This window comes from Lactuca virosa, chromosome 3 (assembly GCF_052849685.1).
Source record: "Lactuca virosa cultivar CGN04683 chromosome 3, Lactuca_virosa_CGN04683_v6, whole genome shotgun sequence".
Lineage (NCBI taxonomy): Eukaryota > Viridiplantae > Streptophyta > Magnoliopsida > Asterales > Asteraceae > Lactuca > Lactuca virosa.
In genome coordinates, this window is record NC_136428.1 from 99,969,257 (window position 1) to 99,990,724 (window position 21,468).

At 35.1% G+C, this 21,468-nt stretch overlaps 1 protein-coding gene across 1 annotated transcript; it reads right to left on the reverse strand.

Moving 5' to 3' along the window:
* Window positions 1–8,379: 8,379 nt before the first annotated feature.
* On the reverse strand, window positions 8,380–10,468 carry LOC145166275 (putative flavin-containing monooxygenase 1). The gene is made up of 4 exons (XM_079085215.1): window positions 9,872–10,468; window positions 9,548–9,785; window positions 9,296–9,471; window positions 8,380–9,214 (listed from the first exon to the last, which is right to left on the reverse strand). Exons 1-4 carry the CDS (start codon window positions 10,301–10,303, stop codon window positions 8,519–8,521), a joined length of 1,542 nt encoding a protein of 513 aa, XP_078941341.1. The 5' UTR covers window positions 10,304–10,468; the 3' UTR covers window positions 8,380–8,518.
* Window positions 10,469–21,468: the final 11,000 nt, after the last annotated feature.

The window sequence follows — 21,468 nt, forward strand, 5'->3', positions numbered from 1 at the left end:
TGGTGAGCGTGTCAGGGTGCTAGATCCTGAATGATATGGCTTCTAGGGCCTGGGAGCGGGAGATCGATTTGGAGCACCTCGGGAAGAAGGGATCAGATCAGGTGCATACAGTGGAGGGTCCCAGGAAGAGACCCAAGATTTCTGATCATCGTTTGAGAGGCCAGCAGGGCCGAGGACAGTGCAACACGTGCGGGAAACGTCACGATGGAGTTTGTCGTTCCAGAGGTATGGGTTGCTACAAGTATGGCAGAGTTGATCATGTCAGCAGGGATTGTCCTCAAGGGGCAAGCCCGTTATGTTTTCTCTGCAACCAAGTGGGCCACAAGAGGTCCGTATGTCCAAGGATGAGGGGAGGAGCAGCGAGTGCACCTGGTCCGGCTATTTTGCAAATCTCTGATGGTCGAGAGGGTAGGGAAGGAGCCCCGGCAGAAAGAAGTAAGGCTTTGCTGTGTCAGACAGGGGAGGTCAGGACTCCATCAGGCGACATTGCAGATATGTTTTCTTTTGCTTTCTTCATGGTTTTATCAGTAATTTTGCATTGGTTTGGAATACTGTAGCGGGTTGGGTAAGTGCATCTCTGGTTTATTTCTCTGCTTATGTTTGGGTTATATCTTCAAGAAATGTTATATGTCATATGCATGCCATGAGTCTTTAGTGGATTAGTAAGGGTCGTATATGGTATAGCGGGTTCCAAGTGTTCGGGTATTATTCTGGTTTTGGTCGGGATCAGTCAGAGGTATGGTGTGGAAGGTTTATGGTCCGGGTTCGGTAGGGTGATTCTCCAGCATTGCCAGGATTCAGTGGTTTTAGTATTAGTGTGCGGATTGGCTTCTTGGTGTACCAAAGGGAGTCGTCTATTGTGGAGGATTTGGTCTGAGCATCTGTTCTTTGAACTCCAGGATTAGAGTATGGTATCATTTTATAGTATTCAGGATTATCCGAATTGTTGGGATTTGGGAAGTGTTCACCAGGTCTTTAGGAGTTGTGCGGTCTTTGGGCTGGATAGTGATGGAACACTAGCATTAGTAAGCACCGTTTATCGGCAGATCGATCATTGGGAGGGTAAGAAGGATTGAGAATCCTTCGATTCTCGTGTACTGTGAGGGCTTTGTTGAATCAAAGTGGGGGAGAACCGTTCAGGTATTCAGGACAGGAGTAGGTATGAGACTAGGATGAGTTTCGCATCCCCATCGGGGGGAAATGGCGGACCAAGTGGCTGCCTGGATTGAGTATTTTGTGAGTTGGGGGTTCAGTAAACTTCCCAACATTGGGTTCGCATCTTCTTGGTGTTTAATAGCAGGCTTTGGGGGACCGAGGTTGTGGTTCCAGGTATGGCTCGTGTCTAGCTCAGGTGTTGGGTCGAGTGTGTGTTCGACTTTAGATATGTTCAAATTGATAGATTAGCGGTAAGGCTTTGGGTGACAGTTGTGGCAAGGTGGGGGTGTTGTAAGGCTGCAGGGTGGACCGTAGCGTTCATCGGTCCCTGTGAAACGAAGAGAATGAGGAAAATTTGTAATTTGCTCGCGTATTTCTTCAGATGGTTTAGGCCAAGGTTGGTCTGTTCGCAAGGCTGTAGGAGGGCCACAACATGTTTGGAATCAAGAATTGGTAGGTCGCGGGAGACCGGGTATGAGATAAGGCTACAGTTGGTCCTGTAGCGTTCAGTTTAGCATCAGTTCGATGTCGTGATGGTTCGGTTGATTATTGTCGGTCGAGGTTTTCTTTCGGAAGTCGCGTGGGGCGATTGTGGGAGTGTCGTTTGGATCAGCAGCCAGGCGGAAATTCAGTATTTCAGATAGTTGGCAGACAAGTTGGGACCAGGGAGGTCTCGACTGCTTGTGGGAAGCAGCCAGGAGGCAGCGTGGTGCTTCGGGCAGTAGTTATGATTTGAGGTTTCGTGTGGGAGTAGAGTAACTGGTTGTTTGGGAAATTGCTAAGTCACTCACAATGGGATTAAATAATCTAAGAGTAATTGATTTGATCCTGTTGCGCAGCTCTCGTCTGAGTCTAACCGTTGCAGGGATGAATTTTCTACTCGAAGGATTATCTGAGCCTTCTGTCGAATATAAGTTATCTGTAGTGGTTTACGGTCAGTGACTTTGTTTCCCTTCGAAGCCGCAATGTAATCAGGGGTTGGAAGCATTTTGTTTGGCATGAAACTCTATGAGGTTGGCGGTGGCGGTTCGGTGTGGGAAGCCTGACAGGGAGTCAAAACATTGAGATTTTAGGCTTCAGATTTTAGGTAAGACAGGATTGGTTTTATTTAAGAGATTGGGGATTCGTTCTTCATCGGGCTTGAGGAACTATTCTAATGATGGTTTCAGTAGATTTGGATAGGTCGTCGTATGATAAGAGTCAGAAGTGTTATGTTAATCAGTTATTCATTGAGAGCTTGGTATGGAGTTGTCTCCGCGTGAGTGGTCTGTCAGGGAGTCGGACCATCATATATTTCAGGTCTCAGAAAGGTAGAAGTGGGTTGCAGGGGCTGAAGGTTTTAATGTTCTTTGGGAAGTTTCGGTTTGGGTTTTGGTTGCCTTGGGAAGATTGTTCTATGCGCGGAATCTTTGATTGTGTCCCGCAGGTTGTTCGTTTTGATATGAGTATTTGTAAGGAGCGATTTCGAGGACGAAATTTGATGTAAGTGGGGGAGAGTTGTAACAACCGGAATCTAGAAGGTTAATTGTGGAATTATGCTAATTTCAAGATGAACTCGGCGAATTGGAGGAGCCAACTCGGCGAGTTGAAGATGAAGATTCACAGGGATTAATGGGTTTACCCGACAAGTTGAGGAGCCTCTACTCGACGAGTAGAATCTGTTTTGATCGCGAGGTTTAGGCGAGTTGGAGGAGCCAACTCGGCGAGTTGGACGCTGTTTAGGAAACCCTAATTTTGGGGTTTTGCACCCTATTTAAACACCTTAAGTCTCAGGTGTTGGCCTCATTCCTAGTCTCTATAGCCCCTACCCCTAATCTCGAAACCCTAGAGCCTCCTTTAGTGTTGTGAGCTCTTTGTGGGTGTGCTTTGGTGTGTTTGTAGCTCTTTGAAGGAAGAAAAGCTTGGTGCAAGGTGGTGGTTCAAGTAGGTGCTTTCAGGTCGTGATTCTCTGCTCCATTTCCAGCACATTTCGGGTATAAAGTTCTGACCTTGCTCAATATTGGCTTAGATCTCTTCTTGGGTCTATTTGTATGCTTTTAGCCATGGATGGGTGGTTGTTGGGGAAGTAGAAGTCCCAAGTGTCTATCCTTTTCAGATCTATGATCTTTAAGAGCTCTTTTGGCATAAAGGTGCCAACTTTTTGGTTTTAAGGGCTTCATGCATTCATTAAGTCCTTCTTTTGGCCTCTTTGGAGCTTTTGAGCTTCTTCTAGTCATGGATAAGTGTAAAGTTGGAAACTTTACATGACCATTTAGCCTTATGCGGTCAGATCTGCATTTTGGAGTTGTGTCCTTGTTGAATAAGTGCTTAATGATTAAGTCCTTACCCTTTTAAGTTTAGGGTTTGGGTTTAGAACCCATTTTGGTGATTCTTATGGTAAAGTTGGAAACTTTACCCTTCTTGAGGCCATTTCAGTTTAGATCTGAGTTGTGAAACCCTTAGTTTTGAATAGGTCGGCTTAATGTATTAAGATGTTGGATTTCTGGCGAACTCGGCGAGTTTAAGGGTGAACTCGGCGAGTTGATGGGGTTTTGTCTGATCTTTGTAGTCTAATGAAGTAACCCGACGAGTTGAAGGACAACTCGGCAAGTTGGGTCAACTTGGATCGTTGACTTTGACTTTTGATTTATGACTTTGAACAAGTTCGTCGTAATTAAGGTAATCTGAATTGTAATTAAGGGAAGTACGGGGCTTAGGATAAGGCCCATATGGGATTGGGTCCGATTTGAAAAATTGGGCCATTAGAGGGCCTTTGTGGATCTTTTGGTTTGGGCCTTTTTGGTTAATGAAGTTGGGCCTCAGTTTTGGTTCTTGTTGGGGTTAGGCCCAATTTAGAAAATTAGACCACTGGTTGATTGGTGGGCCTTTGGGTCTTCCAGATTGTAGTTTGGGCCATAGTTTTGGACAAGGCTTGGATAGGGGTAAAATGGTCTTTTTACCCCAGGTATGAAGTTTTGGTTATTTATTGGAACCCAATTGCTAATTGGGTGTTATTCTTGATCTGATAGTTCGAAGGTGTCGTCAGGGCATCAACTAGGAAATTCTTTAAGGAAGCTTCTGCATTCGAGGTGAGTCTCCCTTTGCAGAATTCGTGGGTCGAAGGCACCAATGCCGACCCACTAGTTGATGTTTATAGTAAGATGATTGTCTTTGTGATAATTATCTGGTTTGCCAGTATTTGTTGATGTTTCTGTGATTATTTGCGTATGTTATTATGTGGTAGTGGGAGAGGTGAAATAGACCCAGTATCCGGTTGAAATAGACCGAAGGGGAGGCCAGCACCCGGATATGCTCGGCAGTATCCGGTTGAAATAGACCGAAGGGGAGGCCAACACCCAGATATGCTCGGCAGTATTCAGTTGAAATAGACCGAAGGGGAGCCAACACCCAAATATGCTCGACAGTATCCGGTTGAAATAGACCGAATGGGAGGCCAACACCCAGATATGCTTGGCAGTATTCTTATTATATGGTATGTGGTATTTGGGGAACTCAGTAAGCTTTGTGCTTACGGTTTTTAGTTTATGTTTCAGGTACTCCAGTTTTCAAATGAATGAGCTCGGGACGATCGCAGCGCATATACCCGTGTTTTTCGCAATATGTGAACTTTGGGAATGAACTCTGATAATTGTTTTATTTGAAATGCTTGTCAATGCTTGGACCAATTTTACAATAGTGCTTAGACTATAATAAAAAGGAAATTTTTACCCTTGTTTTTTTTTGGGATGTTACAGTTTTGCATTTTAGGTGTTGCATAAATGCTTAAAGGCTCTGTCAAAGATGCAAAGTCGCTTCTAGATATATATTATATGATAGGAGGTTCGACACTAATCAAGGTACGTACTCTTTCGAACAAATTCAATAAATTCTTTTTCGGTTTGTATCAACTCATTACCTTATTTTTCATGCCTGCAAGTAATTAGTTGTATATAAATATCACATTGTTATTACTTTTTCATCATGATGTTTCTTTTTATTATTTACGCAAGATCAAACTTGTGAAGTTCATGTCTTACTTGTGGATGCTAATGCAAATTTCCCATCTATAAAAGTTGGTTGCCTATATTATTAATTTACATGCTATAGAAATCACATAATATTTATCTTTAAACTTCTCAAGAACTGTCCTATTTCTTTTTCCAGTTAAAACCAAGTTGACATTGAATGTTCTTGTCTGGCTCTTAGCGAAACTGATGGAAGGAGGCATTATAATTCTATCAATCCCGAGTCAAGTACTTATTTTGCATGTAATAATCAGGAAGCTAAGTTACTTTAACTACATTGGTAGCTGCCATGTTTTGCTTACTTCATGGTCCCATCATTTGGTAGTTAGATGTAAATAAAATACAATCAATTCACTGGTAAGAAAAGATCAAGAATATATTTGAGGGTATTTTTAGTGATATGTTGATCTATAGAGTATAAAGGCTAACCCTTTGTCGATTATTATGTTGTGATTTTCATTTATATATTATTGTAATGATAACTATAGCTAGAGGCATTAATATTAAATACATATTAGGTCGTGGCATAATTTAACTATTGTATTTAAGAGTCATCACTTCTAACTTGTGTTTATTTGTTAAATAAGCGATTTTCAACTCTTAATGCTAATTATATAGAGAGTATGCTATATGTTATGCAATTTACTTACATGACACCTTAATCTATTTACTAGTCAATCGTGTTTTTGACAATTCAGATTAGATCAATGTTTGACAGTGGAAACAAAGAAGAGACAGTATATTAATTACTAAAGTTATTGAGAGGAAATATGTTTGTAGTAAATCACTTGACACTTTTGGTCAAAGAACTCAGGTTAGAGGTGTCACCAGGTTATGCTTTTATCACTCCACTTTTAAGCTGACAATATAACAAAGACTTTGTTTACTTTGGTATCATTGGGCATAGATGGACTAAAAGATATGAAGAACACTTATGCAATAATAGTCGCAAGAAAGAAAGGCAAAGAAAAGAAGGAATACAAGGTTAACCTTTAAATTTAGTTCCAGTTTGTTGTCCTTTATCTTTTTTCCGTGTAATAAATATTTCAGTTTTTCCCATTAATTTTACTAGCTATATTCTATCTCATGTTCAATCTTGCTCCATCTCTCGGTTTATCTTGGTAAGTATTGTTAAATTCAAACTCATCCAATTCATTGAACTTTTAAGAGTATTCGTGTTTGTAAAGATTTTAAAATGATATTGTAATTAAGTAGCAATAGGGGGTTATGATACGAAATAGAAAGTAGCTCGATTTTACGACTTAGATGCACTAAGTATTGAGTTTTTTGACTTATCAACTTTCCTGTAACAATATAAATTAAATTTACAAGGACAACTTTTTGAGAAAATGAACACTTCAAACTGTTGCATGATTTTAGTTATTGTCGTTAATGGCTCAAGAACCACCATCAAGTGACCAAGTGATGCAGACCATGAGTTGTCAAGAATTTGTAGCATATTGGTAACAAGAAGAAAATATGTTGCTATTTTCTGCAATTTTAGATTTTGTTTCAAGTTTTTTGTAGGTACCTATTTATGTTTCAAAACAATTACAGACAACGATCCTGATAAGGAGTTATATACTTAATCTCTTTGTGTACTATTGAGAAATAAGGTTGCTGTGATTAGTGCTAAATACGGCGAGAAATAACAATGTGCTTTTATTTAATTGTCTATTATAGCATTGAACTTTCGTTTACTTTTAGAATTTCTCGAAGAAAATCTTCGTGGGCCGTGCTTAGCACGACCCTTACACATACCTAGTATATATATATATATATATATATATATATATATATATATATATATATATATATATATATATATATATATACACACACGCATATACACACACATACACAGAGACATACATATACATATACAATTTGATACCATCCCATAGGTGTAGCTAGATGGGTGTAAGAGTGGGCTTTGATCAAATTTGAAGTGAAATATATTATATATAGATTTTATATTTCTTTTTAGTAAAAAATGTTAAGGCTGTAAATTGTAACATGACTCATTCCATTCTAAGCTTAAATTCATAATGAAGGAAATAATTTACATGTTCAGACATGTCGATTAAAGAATTAAGTCAACAATTTTTTGAATAGATCAAATTGTCTTTCAATCTCCATAGTGAACTCCTCTTTCATCAGATTTGTATATTAATATTTTTTTTATTATCTTAATTAATCAGTTACTTCCAACTTAAACGAACAATTTACTTTAAAATCATATATTTTTACATTTTGTTATCATTTCCAGTATTTTGCTACTTGTTCATATTATTCTAAAACAAAATCCTGGCTACGCCACTATACCATCCTCTTTGGATAACATGTCAAACTCTTGATTGTCTCAGCAAAAAAACTTTTATGTGTTTTGCATGTTCATATTCTACATCAGCCTTATATAGTTTCAATGCATGAAAAGCTTGTCTTTTAATCGCAACAAATAAACATGCATGTAAATAATGAAATATCTCTTATCTCTTTGTGTGAGTATTCCGTTTTGTTCACAAATATACAAATAGATCAACTCAGGCAATGTTGTAAACCGTTTAACACTTGGAAAAGGTTTTTCCAACATTATTTGAAAGTTATTTTTTGATTAAATGTTGCGGATGAACATATCTACCTCTTCTAATAAATGAAACCTAAAAATAACACGTGTCAGTTTTTTAGAATGCCTTTTTGACACGCGTTATTTTTTATGATTTTTATTATTTCCTTTTTTTTTGGGTAACAAATCAAATTAAATCCAAATTTTGAAAATACAAAATCTTATCCTAATAACATTATTATTTTATTTTGCTTAACAAATTAATTCATAATTACTTACAGTCGACAATATCTTGGTTTTTTTTACATTTATTATTATTTTTATTTATATAGAAATTTTAAATATACCGACCGTGGTTTACACGTACAATGACACGTGCAGTGATTTGGTGAATTGTTTATTTGTAAATGGCTTGTTATTTTATTTTTATTTATATTAATTCCTAAATGGTGATTTTATTACCTTTTTATTGTTTGTTGTACCCTCCATATGATAGTTTGTTTTTTATTGTTTTTTTTTCTTTTCTTTTGTGTTTTCCCTTTGTCTTTTGAATTGATTGGTTCGTACTATGCTCTATTTGGAATGAAAAACATTTTCAAACGTAATGATAAAATAGTTATTTCCTCGGATACACAGTTGATTTAGTTCAAAAAATAAAAATTACTAGCCTTTCAGTATTCAACAACTTAATGGAGAAAAAATAAAGCACCCCAAAGTACATAAAGTTACTAAATTAAATAATGGACAGAATAATGCTACCAAAATCTGATAGAATCAATTCAGCTTTTTCTGATTAGGCGTAGTCCATGGGACCAAACGGTTCAAAAAGGTTTGCCAACAGTCCATTCTTTCTCATAGGATTCATACCCATGTCTTTGCACAGTTGATCATTGTACCATATTTCTAAAGCACCAATTGACGATCGATTATGGTATTCCCCAGCTGTTTGCTTCATATATTCATCCCATCTCCCAATATCTTTCTGCATCTCATCAACACTCGGCAGCTTGAACGCACCTTCAAGAAGCGCAACCACCCATTTCGACCTCATTTCGGAGGTGTGAATATTGGAAAAACTCTCAGAAAATCCAATTATCGCTAGCTGCGGTATCCTTGGATGAATGCATTCCCTGTATAGAGGGATTCGTGGTGAACCAGTGATCAAGTCACGATATGTTGATGATTCGAAAATGTCTTTGAGCTTCTCAACGCCTTTGAATCCAGTTGCGAATATTATAATGTCCGCTTCTATACGCGTGTTGTCTTCTTCAATCGATATACCTTTGTCGTAAAAGCTAAAGTTTGGAGTTTTCTTCAACTTGATGCTTCCTTTCTCAACTGCCTCGATGAATTCCTCAGGATCTTGCATGTAGCAAATCACACATGAGCGGGCTTCTTTTGAGAAGCTTTGTTGTGGCACCATGTCGAACTTTGCGAGTGGGATCTTCTTTTTGATGTAGGTTTCCACAAGTTTCGAGACTCCCCAACCCTATTAATTACAGTCGGTGATCAAACTTCAAATGGTTGTAAAATTTGAAAAAAAAAATGAAGTTGTAGTAGAGGGACTTACTAGAGGTGAAAGCAAAGTAGCCACCAGACTAAGGAGAAAACCTTCGCCGGGTTTGTGAACCATAAGCTGGGAAAAGCGATTCAAGTATAAAAACGGTAACGGGATTCCCCATGCAGACCATTCAGGGAGCTTCCAATGATCACGCCGGTATACTATCGTACACGGATGTTCTGGGCCTGAAATTAACATCGAAAAGTTATGGAAGATGACCGGAGAAGGTTGAAAGTGTGAAGATGACCACCTGCAACTAACCATTGATGGAGGAGCACTCTCTTGCAATGTCGAGTCCAGTTTTTCCGAATCCCACGACGACGACCCTCTTTTCTTTGACGAATTCTTCAGCTGTGTCGTTATCCATGGCTGCGTAGTCCATGGAGTGTATCGCCGGGCCTTGGAAAGCTTCAGGGCCTTTTCCGGCGTGGAAATCCGGTATGTTTGGAACATCTTTGAATCTTCCCAAACAGAGAATCACGAAATCGACGGTGTAGACCTGGTGATTCCACCGTAAATTAGGTAGATTAATCATGCGAGAACTCTGAAGATGATGACATATTCATGATCATGAATCATCCATACCTGGGTGGTGGCAGTTTGAGTGTCGTCCACCGTGACAATCCACTTGCCTTCCGGTGGAAATGGTTCGCCGGTGCCGTTCCAGAGCGACCATGTCTCCGACGATGGTCCGTCATATCTAATTCCCTTGACTCGAGAATTGAATTTGATGTGGGGTATGAGATCAAAGTGGGTGGCGTAGGACCGGATGTAGTCTAGAAGTTCTTGTTGGTTAGGGAAGTCATCGGTGACAGAAGACGGCCATGGGAAGTCGGAAAACTGAAACACAAGTTTCGGCGTCTGGAGCCTCGTGGTATTAATGGTTTTCATCCATACGCCACCTATGTCGGATTCTAACTCGAAAACGATGGGTTTGAAACCTTTGGAGAGACAGTATTTACAGGCGAGGAGGCCACTGATTCCGGCTCCGATGATGGCCACTTGCTTTTTCTCCATTATCTCAGACAATGCAATCTCGATCAGTTATCTATTTGTGTACTACATATGCTCTTGTTACTTGTAAAAAAGGGGACTCATTTTTATTTCCACCACCTATCTCTTCCAAATATTTTAGTTATTGATTATCATTTGAGTTTGAAAGAAAACAACAGTTTTAATGTTGTGTGGGTTTTTTCGGTTGATAAAGTTTTTGTTTATCTGGTTGGTTGAAAATATGGGACAAATCTCAATGAGGACCAAGTTAGCCCTTGGTTGTCACGATCAATCCACCGAAAAAATGTTGTTATTTAATGCGTTACATCAGCTTCATTACCAACTCACTAAACAATAGAGATGGACAAATGGTTACCATTCCACAAATTCATTTTTTTATTTTTTTTATTTTTTTAACATTATATTAAATAAAAAACAAAATACAAACCATAATTTAAATAAAAACCAAAATTTAAATAATAACCATACATTACACTAAAATTAAAAACACATTACATTAATATAAAAAACACAAAATAAAATCTTAAAATTCTTAAAAAACATAACAAAAATAAAAATTCTAAATTACTTAAAACCATAAATAAAAATCATAAATTACTTAAAACCATAAATATTAGAACCTAGATTTCATATTTGTCCCTGACTTGTCGTTGAATTTTAAGAAACGTTGCAAGATTTTTTGGATCGATATCCGGTTAGGGCTTTGTGTTTATGATTTGAAGATCGGTAAGAGCTATTTTTTGGCGACGAGCTTCCTCCGTTGATTCGTATTTTTTTCTAGAAAAACTAGAGCTTAATCTATGGATGTCGCAAGCTCGCCTTCGCTAGTTGTCGGTGCTTTTCCGCTTGAAGACGCTCCATTTCTCGCTTTGTCCCTTCCCGGTGGTCGACGAAGTTGGACGTCCGGTGGGCCCTCCCCCTCGGTGGCGTCAAAGTCATCGTTGAGGTCGATTCCAAAACCCACGTCCGACTCGGACGTTCTTGCCCTTTTGTTGGAACCGGTGGTAGATCCCGAATGCGACATTTCTGGATATAGAACCCATTTTGGACCGTTACGACAAACTTCCCACGCTTTTTGGTGGCTGGACAGTTTACCATTGGTGGTAATTTTGTATTCGTAGGCCGTGGTTGTTAAAATGTTGTAATCGTTGCTACTATTTCTATGCATATTTTTAAGCTTGTCAAATATGCCATTGAATTTGATGCAAGCCGCTCGTAAATCACGCCATTTTGCGTTGATCGAGTCGTACGTCCGCTCCGTTTTCTTTCTTAATAACGCGTGAAAATGATCTAAAATACGACACCAAAAACTTTGACCCGTTTGCGAGTTGCCGACATCCCCGTCTTGCGATATAAAAATCCAAGTTTTCGCTAAAGCTTCCTCATCGTCTTCGTTCCATGCAGTAGTTCTCTTTTTTTTTTGGATCTTTTGTTTTTTTTTTTTGCCTTCGACGAGTTAGTTGTTGTGTTTCTTGGACCTGTTCGTCGTCGTTGTCATTGTCGATATTTATAGGTTGAGATTGAGATAATGAGACTTGAGATGGTTGATGAGGTATAAAAGAAGGTTGTTGAATTTGTTGAGATGGTTGTTGAAATTGTTGAGAATGTTGTTATTGAAAGGCTTGGAATTGAGGTTGATTGAATTGTTATGGTTGTTGTTGGTGGAAGTTTGAGGGTATGAAGTGGTGAATAGAAGTTATTGTTGGATTGTGGAGGTTAACAATTGCATATAGCTAACATTTGCATTTAGAGTGTTTGGAGTGTTTTGATTTGAATCCATATAGAGAGAAAAAAAATATGAAAGAGATGAGTGTTTTTTGTAGATGGTAATAAAATGCAGAAAGTGTTTTTTGAAGTGGAAATTGTAAATAGAATAGTATGTAATTTATAGGTGAAGTTGAGTGTGTTTAAATTTTAAAAAATATTTTTTTTTATTAAACGATCAAAAGACCGTTCCCCACCAAAATCCACCCGTTACAAAAAAGAAGGCTTCTCATTCGTCGTCTCGTCCCGTCTCCGAAACCACGTTACACGCACCCCACCAGAATTGGGGGCGGTGTTCACGCGTGGGGAGGCGCGTCGCCTCAGCCCAAGACGCGTGATATTAACCCCATACCGGATAGCCTTAGCCGAGACGAGACCACTTATTTGGACCAAATACTCAAATAGAACACGTAATTGGCCAAACAACCATATGATATCATCGTACAATTATATTCGTTCTATTTTGTCATTTTCTTTTAATAATTGCCCATTTCACCCATCAATTATTATCAACGCAACAGAGAGAAAATAATGACAACATGAATTCATCTTTTGATTGTTGATTAATCGCAAAAAGTAAAAACAAACTGGAACTCAACTAATATCTGTTTACTTTTTAATGCTAAATTTGAAAAGATATTATAACTAGATGATAAAAAAACTTAGTTTTAAATAGACAAAATTGTAAAAATGGTTCATGTGGATTTTCATTTTTCATTTTATGTGGCTAAGGTCCAAACTTTTGAAAAGTTGTAGATTTAGTCATTTTCAACATGTTTTGTTACGGTTTTGGTCACCCGTTCGTTAACTTTAACAGCTTGACTGGTTAACTTTTTTAAAATGACTATTTTACCCTCATGAACCATTTCTGCAACCAAACTAGAAGGACCATTTCTACATATCTTTTTTTTTTATTATTAAATTATTATATATTAATAAATGTTTTTTTTTAATTTTTTTTAATATGTACTATTTTTTTAATATATATTAAATGTTATTTTTTAATATATACTATTTACATATTAATAAATATTTTTTTATTAGATTATTAACTTCTTTTAATTAATTTTTTTAAATTTCTTTGTTGTCAGATATTTTAATTGGATTATTATATATGAATAATATTTATTATTTTTAATATATAACACTTATATATTAATAAATTATATTATATTGGATTATTAATTTTTTTTAGTTAATTTTGTTTATTGGAGTAATTCTTTTTTTATTGAATTAATATATATATATATATATATATATATATATATATATATATATATATTATTTTTAATTTATAATATTTATATCCTAATAAATAATACATTATCAGACTTTTAGTTAAATTTTTTAATTCCTTTTTTTTCGATTAATTTTTTTATTGGAATATTACTTTTAGTTTAATATTTTCTTTATATAATAAATATTATTTACTATATTATTAATTTATTTTTAATTTTATTAGGATAAAGTTGCAGGAATACGCAAAAGCACCGCCTCTCATCAATGAAAATCGTCAGGATCACCGCTAAACACCTGCATCGGAGGTTCGACGTAAACCTTACTAACTTTTTCCACCGAACATCACTGGTAGCCACCTACGACAACCTCGTCACAATCCGCTTGAATCTTCCATATCTCACACAATGTGCAACAAACTCCTATAAACATAAAAAGTGGTGGTGGTGATCGGGTGATGGTAGTGGTCTTATCGCAGGTGACTACCACCATCGTTGGTTGGAAAGGTTGGTAGGTTTCTGTCCGACCTCCGATGAAGATGTTTTGTGGTGATCCTGACGATTTTCGATGATGAGAGGCAATGCTTTTGCGTATTCTGACGACTTTGTGGTGGAACTAAAAAATTAAAAAAAAAATTAATAGTATATATTAAAAATAAACTAATAATCTAATCATCCAACAAAATAGTATTTATTATATAAATAAAATAATACATTAAAAGTAATAATAGAATAAAAAAATTATTCCAAAAAAAAAATTTAAATTCTTAACAAAAGAAATTAATAATCCAATAATGTAATATTTATTAGGATATAAATATCATATATTAAAAATAATATTTTTTTAATATATAATAATCTAATAAAAAGAATTAATCAAATACAAAAGTTAACTAAAATAAATTAATAATAAAAAAATATTTAATAATATATAAATATTATACATTAAAAATAATATTTATTCATATATATTAATCCAAATAAAAATCTAATAACAAAGAAATGAAAAAGTTTAATTAAAATAAATTAATAATCTTATAAAATAATATTTATTAATATATAAATATTATATATTAAAAATAACATTTATTAATATATAATAATTTAAGAAAATTAAAAAGCAGATATGTCGAAATGGTCCTTATAGTTTCGTTGTATAAATGGTCTCTAAAGCTAAAAACAGTCAGTTTAAAAAAGTTAACAACCAAGTTATTAAAGTTAACAGAAGTGTGACATCCCCATTTTCACGGCCAGAAAAGACCAATTTGTTTGTACTTTGTTTTAAAATCAGAGTAATCGTTTACAGAAAACAGTTGCGGAATTTGTTCCCAAAACAAAATGTGATAAGAATTTATCAAAGCATTTCTTTAAAGAAATGTATTTTCATTAAATAACAAAATCTCGGGATGTCATGTTCCGATACAGACCAAAAGCATAAACAGTATAAAATAGACCTTACAACAGTTATTTATAACTACTGATCTATAATCCAAAATCTCTCGTCAAGTCCACCAACTTATACTCTTGTGCCATTACCTGTAATGCAAAGAAAACTGAGTGGGTCAGACTTGGGAGCCTGGTGAGCATATAGGGTTTTCAACCCACAATAATATAATTATTATATTTAATCATCAAACAATCAACCCAATTACCCATCCCCATTATCTTCTTTATTTCTTAAGGTTTTACCCTAAGAATCAACTATCCTTTATTCATTCGTTCATAAGGATTGACCTAAGGAATTGGCACGAAGTCCATTGCTGCCAAAGTTTATCTATTAGGTACTAAATCCATAGCTATCAGGTGCTAACTCCATAGTCACCAAGGTTCACTTAACAGACGCTAACTCCATAGTCACCAAGGTTCACTTTAACAGGCGCTAACTCCATAGTCACCAAGGTTCACTTTAACAGGCGCTAACTCCATAGTCACCAAGGTTCACTTTAACAGGCGCTAACTCCATAGTCACCAAGGTTTAGGCTCTAAGTCTGCATAGTCACCAGGGTTTAGGCACTAAGTCTCATCCTCAAACTCATCTTTCCTCACACACCAATTATTTCATCTACCCATGTTCTACCCAACATATTTGTAGATATAAATTACATATATAGTTTAAATCATTTAAAAACCTGTATAAAACATTCATTCAACAGCCATCTCAAGTAAGCAAACAACGTATAAACACATAGCACGTATTTCATAGTAAATACTTCATATCTATGCGGTAGAAGAAAGTAACTACACACTCACACCAAACATATACTTAATACATTCAAACAATACTTGTATTAAAATCGTGTTTATGAAAGAGACTATACACTCACTTGATCAGAAGATGATCGGACAACACTACGGCTCTAAGAGTAGTACTTCTTCGGTGAAACTGGAAGATCTGCACACACCGGGCTTCTCGCAGGCAGAGCTTCGGCTCGGAAACTCTTTTCTTCTCGGGATCTTCGGGCTTCGGGACTTGCTTCGTGTCTCGGGATGATATCGGGGCTTCGGGGGTTAAAATAGGGCTTAGAGAGAGTATCGGGAGTGGGAGAGAAGAGATTGAGCAACCAAACTCGGCTGCCCCTTGAATTCTATTTATAAGGCCATTTTTCTGGATTCACGTCGTGAATCTCAAATATTCACGTCGTGAGTTCAATAGTCATCAGGTGCGTCATCGCAACTTGCGTCTGTCAGGCTCCAGAAGTCATAAATACTGAGTTCACGTCGTGAACACTGTATTCACGTCGTGAACTCTGACAATTTTGGGGTTGCGCGCCCCGAACTTCAGAAATTCATAACTTTCGCATACGAACTCCGTTTTCGACGTTCTTTATATCCACGCGTATGTGAGATTATGCTCTACAACTCTCGTTTAGACTTCGTCGGCTAATTTTGACTTTATTTTTATTATATTATTTTTAGTAGGCCGGGACAGGAAAACTCCGTTAGAAATCCATAACTTCTTCGTCTGACGTCCGTTTTCGTCTGTCTTTTTACCGTTGGACTACTATCGATGAGATCTTCGATTCTTGTTTAGATCTTTTCGGCTAGAAATCACTCGATCTCATATTCGAACTTCGGGCTGCATACTGCTAATGTTGAAACTTCGAAAAATCATAACTTCCTCATACGAAGTCAGATTTAGACGTTCTTTTTATGCACGCTCTCGGTTTAACGTATTCTACGACTTTCATTTAGATCACTAAGGCCAAATATTGCTCTAACGTAAATTCACTATTTATGTCGCGCTGTGTCGTGCCGGTTCTGTCGCGAAACTTCGACAGGTCATAACTTCTTTGTTATAACTCGGATTTCAGCGTTCTTTATATGTACAGAATCCTTGTAACATATACTATAACTTAGTTAAGATTAATCCTTCTAAATTAATCTTCCATCAAAAAGTCATTTTTGATGCTTATCGTCTCTAAATTGACTAGCCCTGATGTACGGGCGTTACAAGAAGAGAGACCAATACCACAACAAAACTTGTTGAAAATGACTAAATTTGCAGTTTTTCAAAGGTTTGGACCTTAACCACATAAAATGAGAAACCATAGGGATTATTTTTGTAATTTTGTCTTAAATATAAAATTTCATTTATTTTCATTATTTGGTTTTTAGGTGAATTAATTATCGGGTTTAACTTTAAAGTTCAATAATAAGAAAATGATAAATCATCTTTCTTATCAAAACACAAAATAAAAGACAAATTTCTCAATTTCTCAATTTTGATTTTTATCATAAATAAATTATTATATTAAAAAAGCATGATAATAATGATATTTTTAAAAATAAGATTGATATGATGATATTATGATCTATATTTGTCATTTGGTATGATAGTTTGATTTGATGTATCTAATTTGAGATTGTTATAAATTATTTTTCTTAATATCTTCTTATATTCTTAATATTGGATCCATATTTTTAACACCCATTATTCGTTAAGGATGGTATTACAAAATTGGAGATTCGTAGGATAACTAGAACTATAATTTTATTTTCTTTACACCATGCGATAAACTCTCATTAGCAATATTACCAAAAAGAAACACAGACTCTTAATTAAAATTTAAGATCTTTTTTCAAGTAACATGTTTAACTTATCAATTAATGTTTAGCTTATTTTGAAAATCTCCATTGATTTATTATTTTCTGTATGCTCATGTGTTATCATATTTTGTTTATTACAGTTAATTAAGGTATGACTTAGACCATCTATAATGGAACCTTCAAAACACGAAAATAGAGTTCAAAAGAGTCACAATACATTTATATGGATCTGTTTGACAAAATTAACTTGTATTTGAAAGTTGGTAGCCGGAAATTGGAAGTTGTATCTTTTATTTTTGCTAAAATTCAGCAAAAGTAATTGTTAGCTTTTAAAAATATAAAATTAGATAAAAATCAAGAGTTAAAAGCTCTAAAAGCTAATTGAAGTAGATTTTGGATTCAATTTAAAAAAAAAAAAGCTTATACTATCAAACGAACATTTTTTCCGAGTTATTTCTTGAAAGTTCCATCCCTAACAAACCCTATATCCAACATCAATTCTTTGTTAAGATACAGTAATTATTTTTATAGTGTGTTATTCATAACTTCTATTTATATTTTAAAAATATAATAAGAGCTAATGGGAATAATTAAACTCATATAATGATAAACGGGCCCGACCTTAACATTTCGAAGTTTTTGTGTGAAAATCAAAGTGAAGTCCAATAATTTTTTTTGTAAAATATTATTAAGTAATTTTTCTACCGTTGAATTCAAAACTTAAAGCTGCTAACAAATAAATTCACTACCACAACATCATGTTTTCACTCATTAGTAATAAGTTGTAATTGTTACAACCAAATTTTCAAAATAAAAAGATAAAAAGTCAACGGATTACTATTTCAAAACATTGACCTTCTAACATTTTTAGAAGCAAGTTCATCTATTATACTTTCATAAATAATATTATTAAGAAATTCGTTCTCAATTGAAATTAAATCCAACGTAGTTAATTTCTCTTGAGACATGGTCGAACGTAAATAAGATTTTAAAAGCTTTAATTTTGAAAAGACTATTTTTTGTTGATGCAACTGTAATGAAAACAGTCAACAATAATTTGTATGTTAGGCAAGAACCTGGATAAGTGTTTATCATTTTTATGAAATTTAGTATTCTGTTAGCTGTATTATGTTTAATTGGTAAACGTTTTTGTAACAAATTCAGTTCTTTGAGTAAAATCATTAGCATCGATGTTTGAGATATGACCATTTTGCAACCTATTTTTAAGATTTTACAACTTGCCTTTAGCTCACTAGTATTTAGTGACTTCAAATTTTCTATTGTGAATAAGAAACTAAAAACGTCTTCATATTGTTTGCATTGTTCAAACATTCGCTCCAATGAACCAATAGTTTGATTAACTATGTACACAAAATACTAAATTATGAATGACTTTTGAGGTGAAAGTTCTTGTACCGGTTTTGATGAACCAACATCACTCCCGTCAAAATGTCTTTTAAAAAAAAAAAATCTTCTCCTATTATTTTTCCCAACAAAAACCAGATCAAAGCCTTCTCAAACTCATTCTCTCAGTAGTCTTTAAAAAGTCAATAATTTCTCACACTGCTCATTGTCTCATCAATATGCATAATCTCATATTGAAGTTATTTGATCATGTTATTTACTTTAACAAATATATGATACAATATAACCATACCATTTATAAAGTCTCAAGTTCATACTCTACTAGACAAATAACTTCACTTTTGATCTTTATATTTGAGTCAATATTACTTTAATGCTCTCAATCCTACTCTCTCACGTTGTAGTTGACAACTATTTTAAAGCGATACTCTCTTTGGGAAAAATGTCTTTTAGAATTTATGATTAGAATTTGATTTTTTTGTATTAGATTTTTTTGAGTAAAATGTCTTTTATAAAAAATGAAATCATTTTCTAGAACTCATATCAGAAAAGTATTTTTATTTTTCTTTGGATAAATGTATTTTCCTTAAATTAGTATAAATTTTAGAATTTAAGATTAGATTTAACTTTTAGATTTTATTTGATTTTTTTTTTCATAATTAAAATGGCTTCAAGATTGGAAACAAATGTTACATTGTGTATATAAGTAACTACGACTATTTTTTTTAATGATAACACATAAAAATGTATTTTACAAAATACCAACACCATAACTATATGTCCTAAAATTCAGAGGTCCCATAAATTCGAAAGCCCTATGCGACCGCGCCGCTTGCACATCCCAGGGCTAGGGCTGCCACTGATGATAAAGAATATGAAATTTTATGATAATACTTTTAGAATATATTTTGGGGCAATTACTAATCTAGCCTAATTAAGGAAGTAATTAACCATTTTTAGCCAAAAATTAGGAATTATCGCAAAATAGCCCACAAAACCGTAGATAATTAAAGTGGGCTACTGTTTTGCCAAATGGTCTACTGTTTCGTGATAAGTATAAAAAAAAATTCATTTTGAACCCGTAAAACCGTAGGTTTTTTGGAAACCTACGATTTCCTCTCAAGAACCTACAGTTTCGTTAATTTTTTTTTTAAAGTTTTTTGGAAAAAAAAAATCTTGAAATCATAACGTATATATGATGGCTTACGAGGTTACAACAAATTTAAAAAAAAACGATAAAAAAATAAAACAAAACCGTAGGCTTCATACGAAACCTACGGTGTACAAGTCCACACTGCACAATCTGTGCATTGTGCGCTTGTACACCGTAGGTTTCGTATGAAACCTACGGTTTTAATATATATATTTTTTCGCTTTTTAAAAAAAAAAAGTTATCCCCATATACAAAAACTAATCCTAATCAACAATACAGTAAAATTTTGATAAAAAATAGACGCACCTTGTTGTTCTTTGGGTGCTCAATTGAGAGAAAAAAGTAGGTAAAACCAAGAAAACAATAGTCAAAATAACAAAATCTCAAAAATTATACATTATATACTATGGCCAATGGGCCGCGAAAGAGTTGACGGACCGGAAAACAATAGCTCATTGCCACGAAAGAGTAGTTTTCTACCGTTGACCGTAGTCAACTTGCGTTGACCGTAGTCAACCCTGGTCAATCTACTATTTCGTGGGCTACTTTTGGCTAATGTGTTTTTTGGCTATTTTTAAATAGGTAATTAGTGTTTTAGGCTAGATTAGTAATTTCCCCATATATTTTTAGTGTAAACATTAGTATCGTATTTGGAGTTAAAAAGAGTTTTAATGTAAGTTTTATACAAAATTAATATAATATATAGTGTCAATGTGTCAATGTTAGAATTTGTTTAGAAATGATGTCCCATACTTGCACCAAATAAAATCTAAACATGATGGTCTGCTCCTTGACCCGTACAAGACAAGATACACACGTTAAGGCATTGTATTGTTTTTTTTATGATAATTGCACAACCATTGAAAAGAGAAAACCCATCAAATTCACATGCTTAATAATGATGCATAAAACCACACGACTTACGCCGACCATGCATGCTTAGCGTGCTGATGTGGCATCGGGTCTCGCACAACTACACTATGCCCCTCTATAGGCCATGCCCTAAATTTTCCCATATGGTAAGGCCCTCGGGTATACCAGACATGAGAGTGCTCTATGATCACGTGACAAGGCTAGCATGATCGTGCAAACCGCTCCCTTCTTCCATCGTGCAACGATCCTGTTATGTGGCATGACGGACCACGACTAATGGACAGGGACGGATGCATGATTTCATACTAAGGGTGACACGAGAAAAAAAAATAGTAGTGGCACAATATTAGAAAAAAAATTTAAATATTTTTGCACAGCATACACGGAAGTTATGCGGCAACGATGCCACTGTGGAACACTATATATGTGGAACCCCACCGGCTAATGGGAGAATGTTGGTGTGGAAGGAGAAGGTGATGAAGTTATCAAGAGATGGTGCTAGGAGCACTACAAAAATTGAGGCATTATGTTGTCGGTAAATGCCCCATTTGTCGCCAATACTACTTTTACCCGTGACATTATGTAGCCAGTAATACCTGTCGCCGGTACTACTCCATGTCGACGGTAATGCCAATCACCGTTACTGTATGTTGCCGATAAAACATTTTTTTTTAAATATTTCCGCTAATCTATAAAGGCACTATTTAAATCTATAAAAAATAGTGTTAAAA

Coding starts and splice junctions, on each gene's coding strand:
- LOC145166275 (XM_079085215.1), bottom strand. CDS start 10,303: ATGGAGAAAAAGCAAGTGGCCATCATCGGAGCCGGAATCAGTGGCCTC. Junction 9,786..9,871: donor CTCAAACTGCCACCACCCAG/GTATGGATGATT, acceptor TGGAATCACCAG/GTCTACACCGTCGATTTCGT. Junction 9,215..9,295: donor CTACTTTGCTTTCACCTCTA/GTAAGTCCCTCT, acceptor TGTAATTAATAG/GGTTGGGGAGTCTCGAAACT.